Source organism: Strix aluco, chromosome W (genome assembly GCF_031877795.1).
Source record: "Strix aluco isolate bStrAlu1 chromosome W, bStrAlu1.hap1, whole genome shotgun sequence".
Taxonomy (NCBI): Eukaryota; Metazoa; Chordata; class Aves; order Strigiformes; family Strigidae; genus Strix; species Strix aluco.
In genome coordinates, this window is record NC_133970.1 from 25,329,404 (window position 1) to 25,353,363 (window position 23,960).

The following is a 23,960-nucleotide window of genomic DNA, read 5'->3' on the forward strand; positions in this document are numbered from 1 at the left end:
ACCTTATAGTAGAAGCACAATTTAGTTCTTCAATCTTAAAAGAAAGATCATGCATCTAGTGATGTAAAACTGCATCCATCTAAAACCTGATGTCCTCATTTTCTACTTCACCAGCATTTGCAGTCTATTGAGTTTTGCTTTGTATCTTCAGAATGGATCCTGTGAGGTGCTGTCAATCCTCTGAATGATACTAGATCTGCCATTGCTTTTTGAGATCTATTAGCTCACTAATTTTGAAAATCTTTATTATGAGCTGAATTGCTTTCATTGTAGTTTGCCTCACATCTTTCACACTTCTTAACTTTTATGGACTTCAGGCTGTCTTGTTTGAGTACAGATGCTTTTTAAAAGCAAGTGTCATAACATCTGTTTGTAATACCTTTTGAGAGAAATCTAATATGTTGTCTCTTTGTTCTGTAAAATAGCTTTTAAAACAGCTGTTTCTATTGCTGTGTATTCAGCTTAGCCAGTAGAGGGAGATAAGATGTAAAACAATTAGGAACTTGGTCATGTGTTTTCTTTTGTGTGGAGCCTTTCAGAGGACACAGGATCCTTCATCTCACTGTCAACATCTGAACAGTCTGTACTGAATTCCGTATTAATGCTTCCATGTTAGCATGTTTTCATATCTTTTTTTAAGACACTGTAGTTTTTACATTTAACCCATTTAGCCTTTCAGAAAAGATGATTTAGTTTGCTACAAATTTGATTTTCTTTTTTAATAAGTACACATTTAAGATGTTCAGGTTGACTATATAAAACCACTGTTGTTCAGTTACACTGGCACTTACAGCTTTATTTGTGAGGGTGCAGATTAGGGAGGACCTGTATGCCATTCAAGTATTTCTACATACTGTAAATGTAATTGCTTCTGCTTTTTGCATACATCAATGAGATTCAGTGTCATTACTTTTTAAAAATATTACTGCTTAAATTCATGTTATAGCAGAAAAATATAACACCTGTGAATAATGTGCTTGCAATCACTGCCTTTCTGCTGACAAGTTTTTTTTAGAAAAAAAACCTTTTTATTTAAAAAAAAAAAAGTGTTTCTTAAGAGGGTATTCTATTATTTTTTCCAGCATCTTCTGGTGCTTGACTGCAACTGTACTTGACAAACTCAAACTAAGAATGAAATTCCAAAAGAGAGAAGCTCTGAATTCTCTGAATTCATTTAAGAATAGTCTTAATTGCTTTAAGAACTGCTTATTGTCCAAAAAGTTTTGCAATTGCATGTGGACTATTTCATTAGGATTAGTGACTTCTATTTATTATGCTCATCATCCATAGAGACCTGACACTTAAAGTATATTAATCCAAAATACAGTGTGATACTCTGGACTTCCCTTGATTTTATTTTTTTAAATTTTTTTTTCACTATGATATGAGTTTGATTTTTCAGCATTTACTATGAATTTTTTTTCTGCAATGTTTTTAGCATAAACTTTCAGCTTCTTTTATTTAAATCTCATTCAGTTGAATGTGTATTATTTATAAAAAAATTTTAACAGAGTTTGAAAGACAAATGGGTCAAATGCAATGTTTCAAATTAATTGAAAATATTAAAGGAAGTACCAGAACTGTATGAATAAAATAATTTGTGCATCTTATAATTGTATATTTTCTTTCTTTATTTTTTTTAATAGGGAGTGTCCAGATACGGACTCAGTTGTAAGTAGACTTATTTTCAACACAAATGCATATGCTAACAGTTTCAAGCACTACAATCTGATGAAACTTGACTTATATACAGTACCTGCAATGTATTATTTATGTGATAGAGGATTTAATATTTTGATAACATAGTTGAAGTGTTAATTTTGCTCAGGATATAATCTTTAGCAGTATATACAAATATGCGTAATATGCTTATTTCCTAACAATCTTAGGTTTTAAACAAGGTGTTTTTAATGCAATTATTTGCTACTTTGTTTTGCAAGTTAATAGTTTAAATTGCTTCACTAACAGAATCCAAGTAAGAAAAGGTTCAGAGGATCCAACTTTGTATCATCATGTTCTTTACTTACTACTGTCTCTTTGGAGAACCCTTCTAATAATGGGTTCTGCATGATCACTGGCAATAGTGTGTAGGAATTTTTAAATATGGCTTTAAATGCAGTATCTCAATGCACTTTATTCATGGTATGTTTTTCATTGCTCTCAGTTTGATGTGTGATATATCTTACAATTTTATTTATTAAATTCAAATAAGTGACAGTTGCAAATGAAATTAGTATGTTAATGTTTTTTATTTCCTTAATTGAGCATTTTCTTTTTATTTCAACATGTATGTTGTCTTGAATTATATGTAATGGGAGATTGTAGTTCCCTATAGCTATAGTAGAGAATAATTTACAGAATGATTTAAGTGACTGTCGTAGTTTGAGCTCAGAGGGCAACTGAGCACCACACAGCTGCTTATTCCCCCCTTCCCCCCCCAGCACTGGTAAGGACAAAATAAAGCAAAAGGCTTGGGAATCGAGATAAGGACAGGGAGATGATTCACCCATTATGGTCCCAGGCAAAAGACAGACTCATTAGGAGACCAAAATGAACATAAATTTAATTCAGACACTAACAACAACACCACTTAACAGACAGAGTAGGACAGTGAGAAGCATTACCACATCTTAAAAACACCTCCCCCCATTCCTTCCTTCTTCCTGGGCTCAGCTATGCTTCTGATTTCTGTACCTTCTTCCCCGCAGCAGTGCAGGGGACAGGGAGTGGGGGTGGGGTCAGTCCTGCCACTTCTTTTGCCGCAGAGGGGGAGGAAACTCCTTGCATTCTTCCTTTGCTCCAGTGTGGCTCCCCTCTCATGGGAGACAGTCCTCCATGAACTTTCTTCGACATGAATCCTTCCCACGAGATACAGCTTTCCCCAACCCACTCTGGTGTGGGTTGCTCCCATGTGTTGCAGTCCTCCCAGTGCTGAACTACAACAGCAGGGGCTTCCCACAGAGTCTCAGCCTTCCTCAGGCGCAGCCTCCTGCTCCGGCATGGGGTCCTCCACGGGCTGCAGGTGGGCATCTGCTCTACCATGGACCTTCATGAGTGGCAGGGGAGGCAGCCCCTGCTGTTTCACCATGGGCTGCAGGGGAGGTCTCTGCACTGGTGCACCTCTTCCCCTTCCACCTCCTTTCTTCCACTGACCTTGGTGTTTGCATAGATGTCCTCCCCACAACTCTTCCTCCTCCCAGGTTCCCCTTCTTCAATATGTTATCACAGAGCCACAGCCACCATTGCTAATTGGCTCAGCCTTGGCACAGAGGCAGGTCTGAATTGGAGCTGGGAAGCCTGCTACTAAAATCCCCACCACACACACAAACCCAGCACAGTGACTTTCTGTAGACTGATTTGTTTTCAGTTCATTTATTTAGATGGCAATTATATCAAACAATTTAAGCTTCCAAGCTCACCTGTTTTGTGGATTTTCTTCTTTGCATTTAATAGCTGAAAGTTTTAGTACCTAATATTAAAACTTATTTTGAGAAACTTGGTTTAAAAAAAACCTAGTAGAACCATTCTTCTAAATAAGGAAACCTAGGTTTTGCCACAAAATAGAACTATATATGCATGAACAGCCTTATAAGCATCATTTGAGACAGTACAAAGTCATCTTGATTTAGAGCACATTTCTTGGGTATGTTTAAAGTAACGTAACTTTAGAATCATCCCTATAATTATCAGGTTTTTCATGGAAATAATGTCTTTTGACAGTTCAGGTTGAGCCATTGGAGTGAAACACAACTGGGTTTGACGTGCAGTGTTTATTTTCTTCCTTGCTTATTTTGGTCTCTACATTTAAAAAAAAAAAAAAATGTGTCTGACATTCTAGCTCCATGAGGCACACCATATGAGCATTTAATTGTCTGTTTAGATGTAATTTATATATGGTTAAAAAAAAACCCCTAACTTTCATAGTGTCTAACAACAAAACTAATACTTTTGTTGCATTCTCTTTTTTTTATGCCCAACATTTTATGAATGCATTTGGAGTTTAAAATGTGGTCTATCATTTCTTCCTGCTTTTCACAAGCAACAGTATTATTCCAAATGTTAGAATGCTTTAATAGCAGAAGCTGTTACTGTCCTTCTCATGAAAAATGATGCAGCATACCATAGATGAGATGAATTTCATCCCTTACAAACAAGCACCCCAGAGTGCTTTTACATTTTAAGGCTGGCATTCTCTTCTAGAAAGTTCAATTTAAAATGTTTTTCATTTTTCTTGTCTTTTACTTTAAGATTTCCTTTCAGTATAATTTTTTAAACTTGATCTAAATAGTTATAGCAATCTGTATTGTTATCTTCATAAGGATTTGTTTTGTATGCATCTTTGCAATAAATTACACATTTCAAGAAATTGACCTCTGAAAAGTATTATGGAAAAAAAAATTAAAGCAACTGTCATTTTTGTTTGTTTATTAGAAAATACTGAGGATCAGCCCTTGGAAAATTCAATGTAAGGTGTCCCAATTATGATTTTGGTCAGCTTTGGTCACTCACAGAAAATCTCTATGTCTGGCTTTTATATTATTAACATAATCTTTTTTAAAATGTGCCTTTTGTTCATTTGTCAAGAATTTTAATTGTTCTCTTGTGTGAAAGGAATGTAAGAGAAAACCACTGCAATTATTTATAGCTATAAGCACTGAGGTAAATATATTGAAATTTTATAAATTAAGGATCTGGTAAGCACTGAATTTGAGTACCTTATCTACCAGTTCTATGTGATATTGTGGATCTTTCAACATACAGTATGTAGCCAATACCATTAGGGCTTTCTCGCTAGTCCAAAATGTATAATGCAGTGTGTTCTAACATGTATTCTCTGTTTTCGGAAAACAAAGCAGTAAGATGGTCCTAAGTACCAAAATGGAAATTCTCAAATTTATCTTTGGCAAGCTATCTGCTTATGCTCATCCTTTTTTTTGTAGCCACCAGATTATATATATTGGAAAAAATAGTTTTAATGCATATGAATAAATTGCTATTTCCTGTCAAGAATTTTTTGTAACTGCTATAAGAGGTTTTTATGTGATAATGAGTAGGAAGGCAGCTGTGAACTGAGAACTGGTATTTGTTAAAAAGGTTGACTGCTTCAGTAAGCAGTCTCTGTTTAAATATAGATTACAGTACGTCATGAGATTCAAAATTTCTGTGTTGTTATATGTCTATCTACACATGTAACTTCCGTTAAGTCAAGCCTTGATAATTAAGAAAAATAGGATGTTAACTGTGCATGCACTAGAAAGAGATAGCAACTGAAGTTTGGCTCTGTGTGCGTTTATTAACTAGCAAGTTGCTCTATGGGCAGAACAAAATGTCTTGTTTCCCATGGGTTTGCCATGTCTCTAGGGATGGTCTGTAGGAAGATACAAGCTCTAATAGAAACTTTTCTTCTGTGGAAGCATTTACAAGGTTTCACTTGTGTCCAGTAAGATCTGAGTTTGGATTGCAGCCCTTCCCTTGGTTGGGGTACTTGCAGATCTCTCTTCTACTTGACTGCCTATTTTCATGAAGACTGTAGTAATGTTATTATCTTTGAGTCCTCTGTTCTATCTGTCAAATTTATTTGAAATTGTCCAATAAGTTCAAAAGTAATTAAGGAAGCCACAGATGCACAGAAAATAAGGCTGAACCTTTTTTCTGGAATGTAAACAAATATATTGAGGCATCCAAAACTTCATTAACCTCTTTACATATGAGTATAGCATAATTAAGGTTATATAGAATTATACACCATTTTTATTGCTAGGAACTGATTGAATTTGGAACTTTCAAACTCTAATTTATGGAACACAAGTGTAACCTTTAGTGAAATTAAATATTTTTTTAATTTGAATTTTTTAACATTTAGTTCTGACATATTTTGAATAGCTGCTGGTTGATACAGGGTATGAGGATTTGTAGTCACAGTACAAGACAGAAGCACTTTGAATACCTGATTTTCTTTCTGCATCTCTGGCAATGGAAGAAAGTGACTGGCTGCTCTTTGGTTTTGTGTCTCTCGGGTTAACAGGCACCCTAAGGAGAAGCTGAGAATGTTACACCTCTGTCTTAACCTAAGGATATACTTGAGTCAAATTCACATCTCAAATATGTCAAAAGCAGAGAGGCTCTTTTTTCTTCTGTTGAGGTCATAAGCTTCAACTGCTTACTTTGAGTTCACTTTGGTCCTCATCTGGATGTACAGGAATTCAGTCCAGTTCAGTAAAATGGTAGAAAGTTCATCTGGCAAAAAAACCAAACAGTGAGCTGTTCAGCTCAGCAGTATCTTGAAGCGTACTCTGAGGAAAACTTGATAAGGAGCTCTTATAGCTACTGTAGATATTTCAGGAGAAGAGAAAAGGGGCAGAAATCAAACTGAAGTGTAGTTAAGGTTCTTTGCCTCTTGACCTGTTGAAACAATCTGTGAGCAGTGCTAACGTTGCTGAGGAAGGGCCAAATAAAGTAGCTAGACTGCAGTATGCTCCACATGTTCCTCTTGTCCTTTGTATATATCTCAGAGGAACCAATGACATGGTTATGGTGTGGCTTCTTCCATTGCTTTTTTGGATGCCAGATGGGACAGAGCAAGGAAACTGAGTGAAAGTATTGACTGAAACTCTAAAAATAAGTTTTGGAAATACAATGCTCAGTCCTCATGCTTTTTGTATAGACAGCTTTACTTCGTTATTTATTATGTCCTTATGTTTTATTTTTTTAAGGATTATTCACTTCAAAGTTTGTAGAACATACTAATGCAAAGGCAGAGTTATAAACCCTATGTTTCTTATGTATATTTAAAACTATGTAATACCTTAATAATGTGTTGTAGTACATCTGCAAACACAGGGAAAACTGTGGGGTTTTATTGTTACATGTTTAATTGCTCGATAGAATCTCTGAGAATGTGAAACCTTCTTCCAAGGAAGTTCACCTTTTCAGTGACTTCCAGAGAGTTCAAGTCATGTCCATATTGAACTTCTTTTTACTGCAAATAACATGTTTGAGTAGGGGGCTAGACCTTAATCCCGAATCATATTAATAACCACTTCCTATGGAAACCCAAAATTTGCAAAGATCATCTTCCTCTGTGTTGAAGTTCAAAAATGACACGTGTATACAGGAAAGGTTGTGGTTTTTAGCTCCGTTCAGCGTGGTAGGCAAATCAGGTCATGTATTGAAGTGCTAAGGCTTGGACAATAAGCCCAAGCCAGAGTTGACCTATAGATGAATCCTGATGTTTTATAATTGACAAACATTGTATCAATAGGTATTGTACTAAAATTATAACAGACCACCTGTCTGGATGTAACAGGTGGGAATATTGAAACCTGAACAATAGCTCTTGAACTGAAATTGCTAACTCCGTATGTAGTCATTAGTGAGATATGTATAGAAAATGTAACTTAAACATCATAAAACATGTATCCTTCTTTGTGTGTGTAAACAAGGTAACAAGGCCACAATAACAGGGCCACAGAGACAATTGTCTGGCCCTGTGACCTGGTGTGTGACCTTGCTCATAAATCACCTAGATAAGCTGGGAAAACTCCCTTAGTTTTTTCCCTGAGCCCCGGCCAGGCTCTGGGAAAATCTAACGTGAGACTGACTCCAGATATTTCCGCTTAAAACAAAAGGTGCCAGCTATTCTGGCTTACTGATTTCAGGTATATAAGGCTGGGCCCGCTCACAGCGACTTTGGAAGCCTCACCTACGGGTGGACGCACCGCGTAGGATTTCCCACTTGCCGGGACAGGCTCTCCAAATCCTCGCTGTAACCGGGGCTGCCCAGCATCTGCGGATCTGGATGATGGTAACGTATGCAAGTGGTGATGGATCTTTCTTAATCACTATTCTCTCTCTCAGGTAGTAATGATTTGATGCATTACCCTGTATTTTCCTATTTGTTTAAGCGCGCTACTTTGTCTTTTCTTACTGTATGTTTTCTGTGTTATTCTGTTACATTATTTAGTTATTTCTGGTAAATACACCTGCTCTTTTCACTCTGGTGTCTGAGTTTAATTGATATCCCTGATCAGCAAAACATAAATTGGTGTCAGAAGTGGGATTCGACAAAAAATACCATTATTTAAATTTAAAGGTAATTTGTCAAGTCCACCAGAAATCCCTGGCTGGGAAAATCCTCCCTATAGTTCGCTGGCTCAGGAGTGGGCTAGGGTCGGAGGACCGTGCGAACAATGGGAGAGCTGGCTGAAAGAAGCCGAGCCATTAGATGTTTTAAATTGTATGAAAAAGATACCTATTGAAAAAGGAAAAGAAATTACTAATTCAAATAAACGGGGATGGGTTTTGTTAACTGCATACAGAAAACAACACCAGAGTAAAGAGAGGCTACTGTTAGAGCGCTCCCAGATGGAGCGACAGATATGTGATTTACAGAGTCAAATAGTGATGTTGCAATGCCAGAATAAGTTGCTTGCTGATAAGCTGGATACTTATCAGACAGTGGTGGAGAAAGCTGCGGTGTGAGTAGCACAATATAAGTACAAGAAAAGGAGAGGGCGAGTGAATCATAAGAAAGTGCATGCCGTAATTGCAGATGCAGGTGTGCAATGGGACCCAGAGAAATGGGATGGTGATATTTGGGATTCTACAGATTCTGATGAGGCTGGTTCCACAGATGAATTTATAGACGCAAAACCTGTGTGGAGGTGAAAGGTAGAAGTGGATCCTAATAATATGCAATCTGTGAGGAAGGATACCATAGAGGATTATACACAGCATGAAGTAAACGATATAATTGAGAGATTTATGCAGAAACCGGGGGAACCCCTACTCTCTTGGATGGTGCGTTTGCGTGATCAGGGAGCTGCAGGGATAACCCTAGATGAAAGAGATGCTAAAAAGTTTTTGATTTTAAGTTCAGATTCATTTGTGCAAGATGTATTTCGAAACAACCATCAGGGTATCCATTTGTTAGCATTGGCTGCTCTGGGATGTGCTACTAAATATCCTACAGAAAATGATTGGCCGGCATCTGACCGTCAGTGGTATACTTTGAGAGATTGTATACAGCGAATGAAAGAGGAAGGGATGAAAGCAGCAATATTTTTAGGAAACACTGACCTTTTCATGCAGTATCCTTTGTTGGTCACTATGAGAAACAGAGTGATTAGAACTGCTCCACCAGCATATAAAAATGTAATTATGACCCTCCTCATTAATGAAACGGGGAACCCCCTCAATGAAGTAATTGAAAAGGTGCAACAATTGCATGACCTTGGAGAATGGGGCCCCCGAGGGAGTGCAGGGAATCGGGACATTCGAGGCAGCCCCAAGAGCAGTGAAAACAGGATTTCTCGTAAGGAAATGTTTACTGCTTTACTAAAAGATGGTATGTCCCGTGAAAAAATAGATGGAATTTCGACTCCAGAAATGTGGAAAATATATAAACAGAGAGGGTTGAATAAACCCGGCAAAAAGGTGCAATATTCACAGGCAAAAAAAGGCAGGGACAACTCAGCCTACGGCGCCACCTCTTGACCCTCAACGGGACCTTCCATCTGCTCACGGAGGGCCCCCCGTGAGTGGATCATCGGTTCCGGGGGCGAAAGAGTATTGGGCACCGTTCTCTGACTTGTACCCTTTACAGGAGGCAAGGGAGGTGAGTCAACATTATGATCAGCACAAATGAATTAATGGCCAAGCTCCAGTGCAGTGGGTACGAAAGGACCGACGGCCTCATGTGGAGCTTAAAATTTTCTGGAAGAACCGATCCCCACAAACTGTAAATGCTTTAATTGACACTGGAGCGGAGGCCTCTTTAATTTTTGGAAACCCAAAGAAGTATAGGGGACAACCTGTAGTTATTACTGGGTTGGGAGGAAAACAAATTGAAGCAGTGCAAACAAAAATAGAAATGAAAATAGGGAACCTCCCAAAGCGATTATACCCGGTAATGATTGTTCCTATTCCTGAATATATAATTGGTATAGACATTTTAAAAGGTCTGACTTTAAATCTCTCTGATGGTCAGTATCAATTTGGAGTCAGATCCTACATTAGTGCCAGACCTGTTACAGTTGGCAAAGTAAGAATACCTCCTGTGCAGATCCCTGCTGTAACTAAGTTGGTTACAATGAAGCAGTAGAGAATTCCAGGAGGACATGAAGAGATATCACAGACAATTAAAGATTTATTAGATGTAGGAGTTTTAAAACCAACCACCACTGCTTGGAACAATCCAATATGGCCTGTCAAGAAAAGTGATGGATCCTGGAGAATGACGGTGGATTTTAGAGAGTTAAATAAACACACTCCACCACTCACAGCAGCTGTGCCAGACACTGTCACTTTAATAGAAAGGGTGCAGAAGCATCCAGGAACTTGGTATGCTGTAATAGATTTAGCTAATGCATTTTTTACTATCCCAATTGCAGAAGAGCACTGGGACCAGTTTGCTTTCACGTGGCAGGGCCGGCAATACACTTTTACCAGATTACCACAAGGGTGGTTGCACAGCCCCACTATCTGCCATAGAATTATAGCTGAACACCTAGACGAAATACAGCTGCCTCCTCACACACAATTAAGTCACTACATAGATGATATTCTGATTCAAGGAAATGATGAGGAGGAAGTACAACAAGTTCTTGAATTAATAGTAGATCATATGAAACAAAAGGGGTGGGAAATTAACCCTGAAAAAATCCAAGGACCGTCTGAGACAGTGAAGTTTCTGGGAATTCAGTGGCATTGCGGGCATCGAGAAATACTGCCTAAAGCCCGACAAAAGATTTTGGATTTTGCTGTACCACAAAATAAAAAAGAAGCTCAAAGATTTATTGGGTTATTCGGTTTCTGGAGGCAACATATTCCCCATTTAGGACAAATTTTAACCCCCTTGTATAAGGTGACAAGGAAAAAATATGAATTTGAATGGGGTGATGAACAGCAAGCTGCTTTTGAGTTAGCTAAAGAAACCATTCAAAAGGCATTAGATTTATGGCCCCTGCAGGAAGGGGAGGTAGAGCTGAATGTGTCAGTAAACAAATCCCATGCTAACTGGAGTCTGTGGCAGAAACAGGGAAAGAAAAAAGTTCCTTTAGGATTTTGGGGCAGGAAGCTGCCAGAGGCAGGAAACAATTATACTCCTTTTGAGAAACAATTATTAGCATGTTATTGGGCATTAGTTGAAATGGAACAGCTTACAATAGGCCATGAAGTGGCTCTCCGTCCTGAGATTCCTATCATGCAATGGGTTAAAAGTTCTCCAAAAACTCATCGAATTGGGCGTGCTCAGGAATCAAGCATTATAAAGTGGAAATGGTATATTCAAGATAGAGCAAAGATAGGAGTGGGTGGAATAGCCACCCTCCATGAGCGAGTGGCTACTATTCCCACAGAGGATCAGGAAATAAACCCTGATTTTACAGCTGAACAGGAATCCCCAGTACAGTGGGGAAAGGCTTTGGACCAATTAGAACCCTCTGCAAAGGAACATGCCTGGTTTACTGATGGATCAGCAAAGTACATAGGAGGGAAAAGGTTTTGGAAAGCAGTAGCCTATCATCCTCATTCAGAAAAATTTTTAGAAACCACAGGAGAAGGAAAAAGCAGTCAGTATGCTGAATTGTATGCAGTGTATATGGCTTTGAGACAAGAAGACCTAGGTGAATGTCATCTATATACTGACTCTTGGTCAGTAACTAATGGATTAACAACTTGGCTGCCGACGTGGGTAGCAAAGGACTGGAAAATATATTCCAAAGAAGTTTGGGGAAAAGAACTGTGGAAAGATATTTGGGAAATAATACAAAGAACTAAAGTTACTGTGTTTCACGTAGATGCTCATAGTAACACTGACACTCTAGAAAGACTTTATAACTCTGTTACAGACAACCGGGCAAAGATTTCCCAAGCTGGATTGGAGTTCCCTCAGAAGGAGGATCATGAAGGCTTGGCGAAATGGGCACACCAAAAGTGTGGGCACCTTGGAGAAAAAGCCACTTATAGGTGGGCTCAAGATCGTGGCATAACAATGTCACTTGATATGATTAAAACCATAATTGCTCAGTGCCCTGTGTGCCAGCACACTCATAAACGCCCGGTACCACATGTGATAAAGGGACAACTGGGGAGAGGGAAGTTGCCAGGACAAATTTGGCAAATGGATTATGTTGGACCCCTACCCCAAGATCGAGGGTGTAAATACATTTGCACAGCTGTAGATACTTACTCTGGATATTTGATTGCTCATCCCTGTAAGAGAGCCACCCATCATAGTACTATTTGTACTATAGACCTAATAATCTTATACTATGGAATTCCCCTGCAAATTCAAACTGACAATGGCTCTCATTTTCGAAACAAGTTTGTACAGCAATATGCTGAACAACAGAATATTCAATGGGTTTTTCATATACCGTATTACCCACAGGCTGCTGGATTGATTGAACGAATGAATGGGTTGCTAAAAGAGCAATTGAGAAAATTGGGGGATGGGAACCTATCCCGATGGAGGACCCATCTCACAGATGCATTGCATATTCTCAACAACAGGCCTATTGGGGAAATGGAAACCCCCTTAATGCGTATGACTACACCTAATCTGCAAATAAAACCTTTGACAGTAAATGAGACTTTAACTTACTGGGAAATTGCCCCAGGTGCCCTGGCCCCTTATCGGGCCACCCCAGAGGCTGCAGGGTTAGATCTTTATGCATTAAAATTAACAAAAGTGACCCCAAAACAGATAAGAGTCATAGATACTGGTGTAGGAATTCAGATTCCTACTGGACATTTTGGACTAATAACAGCTTGCTCGAGCCTAGCCCTGAAAGGTGTTCAAGTCATGGGAGCGGTGATTGATGCAGATTATCAAGGTGAAATTAAAGTAATCTTGTTGAACAACAGTGATCAAGATTTAACTATTCAACCCCAAGACCGAGTAGCACAATTGTTGATACTACCGGTTTTGCAAGCAGGGGTAAAGAAAGGGGATCCACCCCCAGTCACCACAATCCAAGAAAGTAAGGGGTTTGGATCAACAGATATTAATAATGGAGCCAAAGTATGGGTCCAAAGGCCAAGTGGCCCCCCTGAAGCAGCTGAAGTAATAACCACGGGGAAGGACAATACCATTCTGATTATGAAACCTGGGCAAGAAAAATGGGAATATGTCCCTGCAACAAAATGTTATTTGCGAGAATAACTAGATGGTATAGAATTTTGTTTTATAGATTCTACACGATTGAATCTACCTGTCTACCGCAACGGCCCCTTCGGGAGAGGATATTATCCACGTCACCTGATCTAAGAAACAGATCTTCGAAGAACAGAAGACATAAGGATAATGAAATTGCTGTTGGTGTTACTAATTAAATGCTGTTATTGTAATCAAATTGTAAATTGGGAAAATAGATTTTTATCCCTCGGAGAAACAATAGCAAAAATATTCAACCTGCGCAACTGTTGGGTCTGCGGGGGCCCAGGCGGATTTGAGGACTGGCCCTGGACAGCCCAACCGGTGTCGCCTAGATGGTGGATCAGCACGCGAAGCGACGTACACGAAACAACAGGATTTTGGACTGATGACAGCGACCCTTGGCGACTGCATTTTCCCGGAAAAGGTCTTTTCTGTCTCAATCGGACATGAGAACATGGGGTTCAAATGGGGAAAAGTGTTTGTGAATGGACCTTGTCTCTTGGGTTTGATTGTTGGACTCCTAATTGTCCTCCTTATAATTGTTTTAAATATCGGAACAGATGGAATCAAACACATGTTAAACTCACTAATGGTAGCTGGGTAAGATGTTCTTACCACAAATATAAGCGAGATTTTGAAGGCTGTAAAGCCATAGGACAGGACGGTTTCTTTGACCACCTATTTCTGAGCTGTCCCAGAGATAACTCTACAAGTAAAACTCATGTTGTCCAAGATTATCAGTGGAAGTGGCAACACCAAAATGGCACCCGAACTCATTTTAGTACGTTCTGGTCCAAATCTAACAAAACAGCTCGGGGATGCAATTGTAAATGGAAATCCCCTGTGGGAGCCTGGAGATGCACCTATTGTGATTCTTATGGTACATCAACTGTGGTCGGAGGACCACTAGGCCCAGGAAGCACATTATATTTTGACCCACCAATTGATGATGAAACCTGGGAAGGTCCCTTTGCCAATGGAACTTGGGCTTTAAAGGGACATTACTGGATTTGTGGCCAACATGCTTATCGGAGGCTACCCCCAAATTGGTCAGGAATATGTTATATAGGATACATCCGACCCCTATTCTTTCTACTGTCACAAAATCAGGGAAAGGGGCTTGGAGTCAAAGTGTATGATGATTTGGTTAGAGAAAAACGGTTCATTGACACTTCCATAACGAAGGGAAGTGCTCAAAAATGGGGACAGGATGAATGGCCACCTGAAAAAATCATAGAATATTACGGACGAGCTTCTTGGAATCCTAACGAAATAATTTCAGGTGCCAGGGAACCCATTTATAACTTAAATCGCATAATTCGGTTACAAGCTGTTTTAGAAATAATAACTAATCAAACAGCTATGGCTCTTGACCTTCTGGCTGACCAATCCACTCAAATGAGGAATGCGATTTTTCAGCATCGCATGGTCTTAGATTATCTGTTAGCAGAAGAAGGTGGGGTTTGTGGGAAATTAAATGAATCTAATTGCTGTTTGCAAATTGATGACAGTGGAAAAGTAGTAAAGCAAATAACTCAAGAAATGAGAAAATTAGCTCACGTACCGATCCAAACGTGGAAAGGCTTGGACCTGGATCCGTTTTCATGGCTGCCCGGGGGTCCCTGGATCAAACGTGCCCTTTTCTTTTTCCTTTGTGCTGTCGCTAGCTTAGTGTTTATTCCTTGCTTAATCCCTTGTGGTATACAGTTGATTAAACGTGCCATAACAGAAATGCAATTTGTAGTTGTACCTAACAAGATATCATCAAGTGATGAACGGAAACTAATGTCACTAACCATAGAAGTGGTTTGACAACCATGATTCACCTATAGGTCAAAGGACCGACTGAAGTGCTAAGGCTTGGACAATAAGCCCAAGCCAGAGTTGACCTATAGATGAATCCTGTATGTTTTATAACTGATAACCATTGTGCTAATAGGTATTATACTAAGTTATAGCAAACCAACTATTCTGATGTAAAAGGTGGGAGTACTGAAGCCTGAGCAACAGGCCCTGAACTGAAACTGCTAACTCTGTATGTAGTCATTAGTGAAATATGCATAGAAGATGTAGCTTAAACATCATAAAATATGTATCCTTCTTTGTGTGTGTAAACAAGGTAACAAGGCCACAATAACAGGGCCACAAAGACAATTGTCTGGCCCTGTGACCTGGTGTGTGACCTTGCTCACAAATCACCTAGATAAGCTGGGAAAACTCCCTTAGTTTTTTCCCTGAGCCCTGGCCAGGCTCTGGGAAAATCTAACGTGAGACTGACTTCAGATATTTCTGCTTAAAACAAAAGGTGCCAGTTATTCTGGCTTGCTGATTTTGGGCTATATAAGGCTGGACCCACTCACAGTGACTTTGGATGCCTCACCTACGGGTGGACGCACCGCGTAGGATTTCCCACTTGCCGGGACAGGCTCTCCAAATCCTCGCTGTAACTGGGGCTCCCCAGCCACTGCGGATCTGGATGATGGTAAAGTATGCAAGTGGTGATGGATCTTTCTTAATCACTATTCTCTCTCTCAGGCAGTAATGATTTGATGCATTACCCTGTATTTTCCTATTTGTTTAAGTGCACTATTCTGTCTTTTCTTACTGTATGTTTTCCGTATTATTCTGTTATATTATTTAGTTATTTCTAGTAAAATACGCCTGCTCTTTTCACTCTGGTGTCTGAGTTTAATTGATATCCCTAATCAGCAAAACATGTATGCATTGTGTGCCTGGTACTTAAAAGATGCACTGTGATCCACCACATAATATATAGTTCTGTCTTTGTAGGAGTGTGGAGAAGGGAGTAAGAATTGTCAAGTACATGTAAATGCCTTCATTAACATGAGATTTGTGATTATGTATCTCACCCGAAGGGCTGTGTCTTCTACCACTGTTACAAAATGTAGATTAGTAAATAAAATTGTGATGTTTCAGAAAGCAGAACTGTCCAACTGTTCAAAATCCTGAAAACAATATTTTGAAATTACTACTTGTAAGATTTTGAGGTACCATTTTGCTTGTATGTGACACAATTTGTCTTTGTCAATACAAAGGTACATTAAGTATCTCTTCCACCCTTTGTCATTTATATAAGAAATTTATAACTGGTGAAATTTGAAGACATCTGGGTTGTGTTTTTTGTAATAAACTTACTGTAGCATCTCAGCAGATCATGTAGACTAACTATGCAGGCAGTCATGAGCAGGCTTTTCCTGTTTTGAACGGGGAAAGTATCTGTGTATCCAAGTCTATCCCTTTATATATAATATGTGCAAATGTGGGGTTTTTGCCCATTTTTAAAATTCAGATGATCATATTAGAGACTTGTTTCTCTCTGTCCCAAAGCACTTCTATGAAATTAAGTGCTTAGCTAAAAATTCTAAACTATTTTAAACATAATTCTCTTCAACTAATATTTAATTGCCTTCAAGAACTGAAAAACTGAACTAGTTTGAAGTTCCCAGATGCTTATTAGCTTTAAAAATCCAGGACAGTGCTGGAGATGCATAAATGAAAACTTTGGAACCCAACTTTGAGCACTTGTATTTTAAGTTTCATCCATGCATTTTAATTAATGGGGGTATTCTTTGCTAAAGCAACAGTACAGGCTTGCTGTCTTTTCAAGGGGGAGAGAGAAAGTTGCAACCTATATAACCTGGAATGCTTTCACTTGCATATTAAAGTACTGACTAGTATTTAGGAAAGGTTATGCTCCTGCATCATCAGAGCCTCTAGTGGCTTAGCTGAAAGAATTAGAAGTAGAAATTGGGAAAATATTTGGGGCTGAGAGGATTGTAGGCTTATTTAACACTCAGTAGTAAAGTTAAAATGCTTCTGTCTGTTTCTGACATTTTTGATAGGATACCAGTAAAAGCAAGATGCATTAAAACTTGACAGTTTTCTTTGGAAATTTGGAAGTTGTTTTGTTGTATTGTGTTCCTGAGGTATCTTATCTGTCACACTACTTCTGAACTATAAAGCATAACTTGAGGTAACTGTAGTAATAATTAATAACAATGACTTTCATGAGGTGTTGTAATCAAACTTCAATTTGTCAATGTTATAAAATTGTCTGATGCAAGAACAACATTTTTTTTTTAGTTTTTAGTCAATACCATCATTTTTGGGTTTTTTTTAGAACATTCCTGATGTAGATGATGAAGGATACAGCATTAAACCAGAAGCATCACAGGATATCCTTTTTGCTATTATTGTGCCAAGTTATTTCTTGTTATTACAATTATTTGGGGAGGGAAAGTACTTGTTAACATGTTAAGTCAAGGAAGATGAATGACATTTGTGCTTATGTTGCAACCTTGTAGTCTTATGTTCATACCTTCTGCAAAATGCACAAAATTTTGTTTAGCTTAGATTTTGTGTGTGTGTAAATGTTAAAGGTTAGATCAGATGTCTTAGGAACTTTAAGAGGATCTTTTTTGCCTGACAGTTAAAAATAGCCTGAACAAAAGCTTTAAGGTAACCGTGCAGATCTTTCTCCATGAAAACCTTTCAGAGAGTTTTTAAACTCTTTTAAGCATACTGAGTGTTTTTCTGTTCTATATCTGCACCCTCCCCACTTTTTAATAACTCCATTAAAAAGATTGAGAGCTCCAGCAGTCTAGAAATAGAATTTCTGTTAATTAATGAAGTATCATGCTGTTTCTAATTGGTGCTTTAGCTTTTATTGTACTTTTAATTATTGTTTTGATATGCAGAATAGGTTTTGGTTATGTGTCTTTTTTTTATGGATTTCATTATTTTCTCTGCTCTTCCTTTGAAGAAAAAGATTCTTGTCCTCTTTTTTTTCTTCCATCAGACGGAAGCTCTACTTGAGAGCTGGGAATAATTGCTATAGGTTTAAGCAAGCCTAATATGTTAGCAAGATAGCTAATTTTTGGAAACGTATTCACTGATTTTTCTGGGGACTACAGGTAAAATAAAAGGTAAACTTATGCTTTGCAATTACTTTAAATTGTGAAAACTTTTAACCAGTTGAGAGCACCTTCAGGTGGACCAGTCTGTCATCATAGCTTCTCTGTTCTCATCAGCTTTGCTGAATATGCCTCTTGCCCCCAGTGAAGGTTCCTGTATTGATAAAAATAGTTTATGTTATCTCTCGTTTACATAATTGGTATAAAAGCGAAATACTATTATCCGGGGGGGGGGGGGGGTGGGGGGGTGGGGGGGGTGGGGGGGTGGGTGGGTATGCATTATTTCATGTTTTGCATATTTTTATGAAATGGAGGCAGGAGTGAATAACCTTCATGCTTAGTAAATGATTCACCTGGGCATCCTTTTCTCCATTACCCTTTTTGTCATGAAGCAATGGAAAAGGCCATACATCCAGTGAAAAAACTCAATGGTTTGCAGTTCCTGTCAGCCAGGTAGTACTTCAGCTTCTGAAAAATCTTGAACAGATTCACAAAGTCATCAGTTCCCTTCCTCTTTTTCTCCCTTAGCCTCCAAGAGAGGATATTTATTCTGTTGATGGGAACTCTTAAGATGATTTGTTGGAGGACATTATTTTACCATAACAGCAGTCAGTCTTAATAAGGCCAGTCTTAAGTGTTGGAAAAACACTCATCCTAAAAATTACTGAATGACCTTTCAGTTCATGGCATTCAGGTCTAAACTGATCTTTGTTAGTAACCGTTTAATAGACTTAATACCTCAGTGGTCATCTCATGCCACTTCACAAGAGCCACCTGATCTATATAGGAAATGAAACTTGAAACTCGGTGATAACTTTCAAGGCAAGAAATCTTTTGGTGAAATGACAAATGACTTGTCTTTTAAAATTTTCTTTTCCAGATGTGATCCGTTTTTGGGAACAGCCTGTAAGATGAAGACTTTTGACTTTTTCCTCACCAAGTCTCAGGGTTTCTTTAAGTTGAACTGGAGTTGGAATGTCTTTAGGGCTCAGGGTTTTAATCTTTATCAGGGAATAGTTTGAAGAGATTTCATAGAATCACAGAATCATTCAGGTTGGAAAAGACCCTTGGGATCATCGAGTCCAACCGTCAGCCCTACTCTACGAAGTTCTCCCCTACACCATATCCCCCAACATCTCATCTAAATGACCCTTTAACACATCCAGGGATGGTGACTCCACCCCCTCCCTGGGCAGCCTATTCCACTGTCTGACCACTCTTTCTGGGAAAAATTTTTTCCTAATGTCCAGTCTGAACCTCCCCTGTTGGAGTTTAAAGCCGTTCCCTCTTGTTCTGTCACTAATCACCTGTGAGAAGAGACCAGCACCAACCTCTCTACAATGTCCTTTCAGGTAGCTGTAGAGAGTGATGAGGTCTCCCCTCAGCCTTCTCTTCCTCAGACTGAACAGTCCCAGCTCCTTCAATCGCTCCTCACAGGATTTGTTCTCCAGGGCCTTTACCAGCTTCGTTGCCCTCCTCTGCACTCGCTCCAGCACCTCGATATCCCTCTCGTATTGAGGTGCCCAAAACTGGACACAATACTCCAGGTGTGGCCTCACCGGTGCGGAGTACAGGGGGACTATCACCTCCCTACTTCTGCTGGTCACACTATTTCTAATACAAGCCAGGATGCCGTTGGCTTTCTTGGCCACCTGGGCACACTGCTGGCTCATGTTCAGCTGCTTGTCAATTAGAACCCCCAGATCCTTCTCCTCCAGACAGCTCTCCAGCCACACCTCCCCAAGCCTGTAGCGATGCAGGGGGTTGTTGTGGCCCAAGTGCAGGACCTGGCACTTGGCCTTGTTGAAGCTCATTTCATTCAAATCGCTGGCATATTTCCAAGTGAAAATAACAGAAGTGAGGTATAGAATATGTATGCTTCCCCTAGGTGGCAAGACACTTATGTTTCAGCAGAGGAAAATTTTCAACTTGTTTCTTGTCAAAACAACTGCATCTTTTAAGACTTAGTGTAGGCCTTTCAGAGCTTTTGTCGAGTGCAGTTCTTGTGCATATAAAGAACCAAGGCTAGATTCATCTGTATATTTTGCTTATTTTGAGGGCTGAGTTGTCATTGTGATTCCTTTTCAGCCAAGGATGACAGTGCTTTAAGCTGCTGATGGGGTTTAGTTTACTGTGCAGCCTTCTGTGTAACTGGCATCCTTCGTTGCAAAATTTTCAGTGCCTCTGCAAAAAGGTCAAGTAACAGTGGCTGCTGCTTCCTCTACTTGTTACACTTGGTACAGGTACCATGGGCATTTCATTGCTAATGAAAAAGGCTAGGACTTTTCCTCACTTGGTTTAAAAGGACTTATACAATGCATATATTTTTCATACATGCATTAGGATCCTTCGTTGAGTCTTACAAATCATAAATTTAACATACAGAAGTGTATGTATAGAATCCTTTATCCTGATGCTTTCAAATATGCAGTAGTTCAGTTATATGACATCATGCCTTTGATAACAAAATACTGTTATGAAGATGAATGGAATATAAAAATAAATTTTAACTCCGAGTTGTGAATTTTGGACAGTGGATACAACTGAAGTGTCTGTATAAGCGCACAAAGAGATTAGGCAGCGTTATCTGTGGTGTTTACTTAATATGAGCATTTTGTAGAGAGTAATTATAAAACAGATTAAACAGATTAATTTGAAGTATTTCCACCTTAACTGAGAAAAACATACCAAAGAGAATCATTTCTATTCATCCAGTGATTCTGACTCTGAAGATGATGAACCCAGGAGGTTCCATGTAGAAATAAAACCTGTCCAGTCAAATAATAGCTCTCAGTATACCATGCCTTCCTTGGATGAATTAAAACTATCTATAGGGAACATCACCCTTTCTCCAGCAACATCTGTAAGTAATTTTGTTCCTTGTATTTTTAATGAGTAGAGAAGAAAAGTGGTAAGGAATCTTTAGTGTTAACATATATTTTACTGTTCAGAATTTATTCTAGGTTCAAGTTCAATGATTCTTTTTTTCCTATGCACTAGGTCATCTTTGATACACTTTACTGCAATGTAATGCTAAATAATTATCCCTTCTCATATTTTAACTTTACTTTGAGTCTTGGGAGTGCTCAGTCCTTGTCTTTTTGCTGTTGCCACAAGACATTTGAATACATATGGAGTTAGCTGAGTATGGCTTTTAACATAGTTTACTAATTTGTATTCAATAATATATACAAACCTTTAAAACAGATTATATAATGTGGATGCATATAACTTTTACAGTGCAACTTTATTGTATGTATTCTGCCAAACCACAGAATGATTAAAGTATGCAAGTACAGTATTCAGATCAGAATCTAGGTGGCTCTGATTTTAAGGAAAAGATTATGCATATTAAAATATTAATGATGATTCCCCCCCCCCCCCCCCCCCCCCCCCAGTTTTGAAAGCAGAAACACAGTTCTGTAAGTACAGAATGGCTTTTTATTCACATTTTTAGATTAAAACTAAGTAAGTGGAATATGTGAGAAAGTTATTGGGGAAAACCTTAGGAACGTTTCTATTCTTACCCGTTGGGCATACCATGTGATATAAAAGCTGTTTAATTTTACTGGCCCAGCCTGTCAAGGGATTTAGTCGTACTGTTGCTTTTGTCAGCTCTACAGTCTTAATTTCTGCCTTTCCTTACCAGTGTGGCAGGCATGCACTAGTTGCTCTGTTCTGCCTTATGTTCTGGTCTTCTACAAGCTCCAGAATGCTCTGCCTGGCATTGAAAGCAAAATATCGCATGGAAAGTTGAGTGGAAATAAGAACCCTGGGACTATTAAGTGTTTTATTTGACAGTTGGTAATAAAATAATTTATTTGTTTGGGTTTGTTTTTTTTCCATTTCAGGCACAAAGGAATCGAACTTCATCCAGTAAGTGTGAATATTTAACTTTTAGTATATTTATGTTAGTTTTTTTAACATAGCATGAAAATATTTTTTTCTTGTTGAATAAATAAACTTATTAAGTATTTGTATTTCAAGTAGCAAAAAATATTTCTCTAGTCAGTTCTAGGTATCTTTATGATACTTGCCTTTGAACTACTTACAGTAAATTCAAAGGACAAAATTAAGTTATTTGGTCAAAATTTCAAAGCAGCTAGTAGAAGCCACACAAAGACCTCTTCTTTTTCTGTATACTTAGCTGTTCCCTGTTCTGGGAAACAAATCACGGAGTCATAGAACGGTTTGGGTTGGACGGGACCTTAAAGATCATCTAGTTCCAACCCCCCTGCCATGGGCAGGGACACCTTCCACTAGACCAGGTTGCTCAAAGCCCCGTCCAACCTGGCCTTGAACACTGCCAGGGAGGGGGCAGCCACAGATTCTCTGGGCAACCTGTGCCAGTGTCTCACCACCCTCACAGTAAAGAACTTCTTCCTTATAGCTAATCTAAATCTACCCTCTTTCATTTTAAAACCGTTACCTCTCGTCCTATCCCTACACTCCTTGATAAAGAGTCCCTCCCCATCTTTCCTGTAGGCACCCTTTAAGTACTGGAAGGCTGCTATAAGGTCTCCCCAGAGCCTTCTCTTCTCTAGGCTGAACAACCCCACCTCTCTCAGCCTGTCCTCATAAGGGAGGTGCTGCAGCCCATGATCATCTTCGTGGCCTCCTCTGGACCTGCTTGAGCAGGTCCATGTCCTCCTTATGTTGGGGCCCCAGAGCTGGACACAGTACTCTAGGTGGGGGTCTCACCAGAGTGGAGTAGAGGGGGAGAATCACCTCCCTTGACCTGCTGGTCATGATTTTTTTGATGCAGCCCAGGATACGGTTGGCATTCTGAGCTGCAAACACACATTACTGAGTCATGTTGAGCTTCTTGTCAACCAACACCCCCAATTCCTCCTCCGCAGGGCTGCTCTCAAGCCACATATCGCCCAGCCTGTATTTGTGCTTGGGATTGCCTTGACCCATGTGCAGGACCTTGCACTTGGCCTTCTTGAACTTCATGAGGTTTTCATGGACCCACCTCTCGAACCTGTCCAGGTCCCTCTAGATGGCATCCCTTCCATCCAGCCTGTCGACTGCACTATACAGCTTGGTGTCGTCGGCAAACTTGCTGAGGGTGCACTCAATCTCACTGCCTATGTCATCGACAAAGATGTGGAACACCACTTGCCACTGCTCTCCACTTGGACATAGAGTTGCTGACCACAACTCTTTGAGTGCAACCATTCAGCCAATTCCTTATCCACCAAAGTGGTCCATCTGTCAAATCCATGTCTATCCAATTTAGAGACAAGGATGTTGTGCAGGACAGTGTCAAACACTTTGCACAAGTCCAGGTAGATGATGTCAGTTGACCTTCCCTTATCTACCAGTGCTGTAACCCCATCATAGAAGGCCACCAAATTTGTCAGGCACAATTTGCCCTTAATGAAGCCATGTTGGTGGTCACGAATCACCTCCTCATTTTCCATGTGCCCTAGCATAGTTTCCAGGAGGATGCAGTCTCTGATCTTGCCGAGCACAGAGGTGAGACTGACTGCCCTGTAGTTCCCTGGGTCTTCCTTTTTTCCCTTTTTAAAAATGGGGGTTATGTTTCCCCTTTTCCAGTCAGTGGGAAATTTGACAGACTGCCACAACTTCTCAAATATGATGGAGAGTGACTTAACCACTTCATCCGCCAGTTCCCTCAGGACCCACGGATGCATCTCATCAGGTCCCATGGACTTGTGCACCTTCAGGTTCCTCAGATGTTCTCAAACCTGATCTTCTCCTACAGTGGGCGGTTCTTTGTTCTCCCAGTCCCTGCCTTTGCCTTCTGCGACTTGGGCAGTGTGGTTGGAGCCCTTGTCAGTGAAGACTGAGGCAAAAAAGTCACTGAGTACCTCAGCCTTCTCAGTGTCCCAGGTAACCAG

The 23,960-nt window shown here is 39.5% G+C and overlaps 1 protein-coding gene across 8 annotated transcripts in view; it reads left to right on the plus strand.

The window, feature by feature from the left end:
- The window catches only part of LOC141917715 (F-BAR domain only protein 2-like), a 142,510-nt gene that overhangs the window by 79,679 nt on the left and 38,871 nt on the right, over positions 1-23,960 (plus strand). For all 8 annotated transcript variants that reach the window (XM_074811113.1, XM_074811121.1, XM_074811115.1 and 5 more), the window contains 4 exons: positions 1,647-1,671; positions 17,301-17,355; positions 20,778-20,956; positions 21,945-21,969. In XM_074811113.1, coding sequence (XP_074667214.1) covers positions 1,647-1,671; positions 17,301-17,355; positions 20,778-20,956; positions 21,945-21,969 — 284 coding nt within the window. The remainder of the gene's footprint in view (positions 1-1,646; positions 1,672-17,300; positions 17,356-20,777; positions 20,957-21,944; positions 21,970-23,960) is intronic.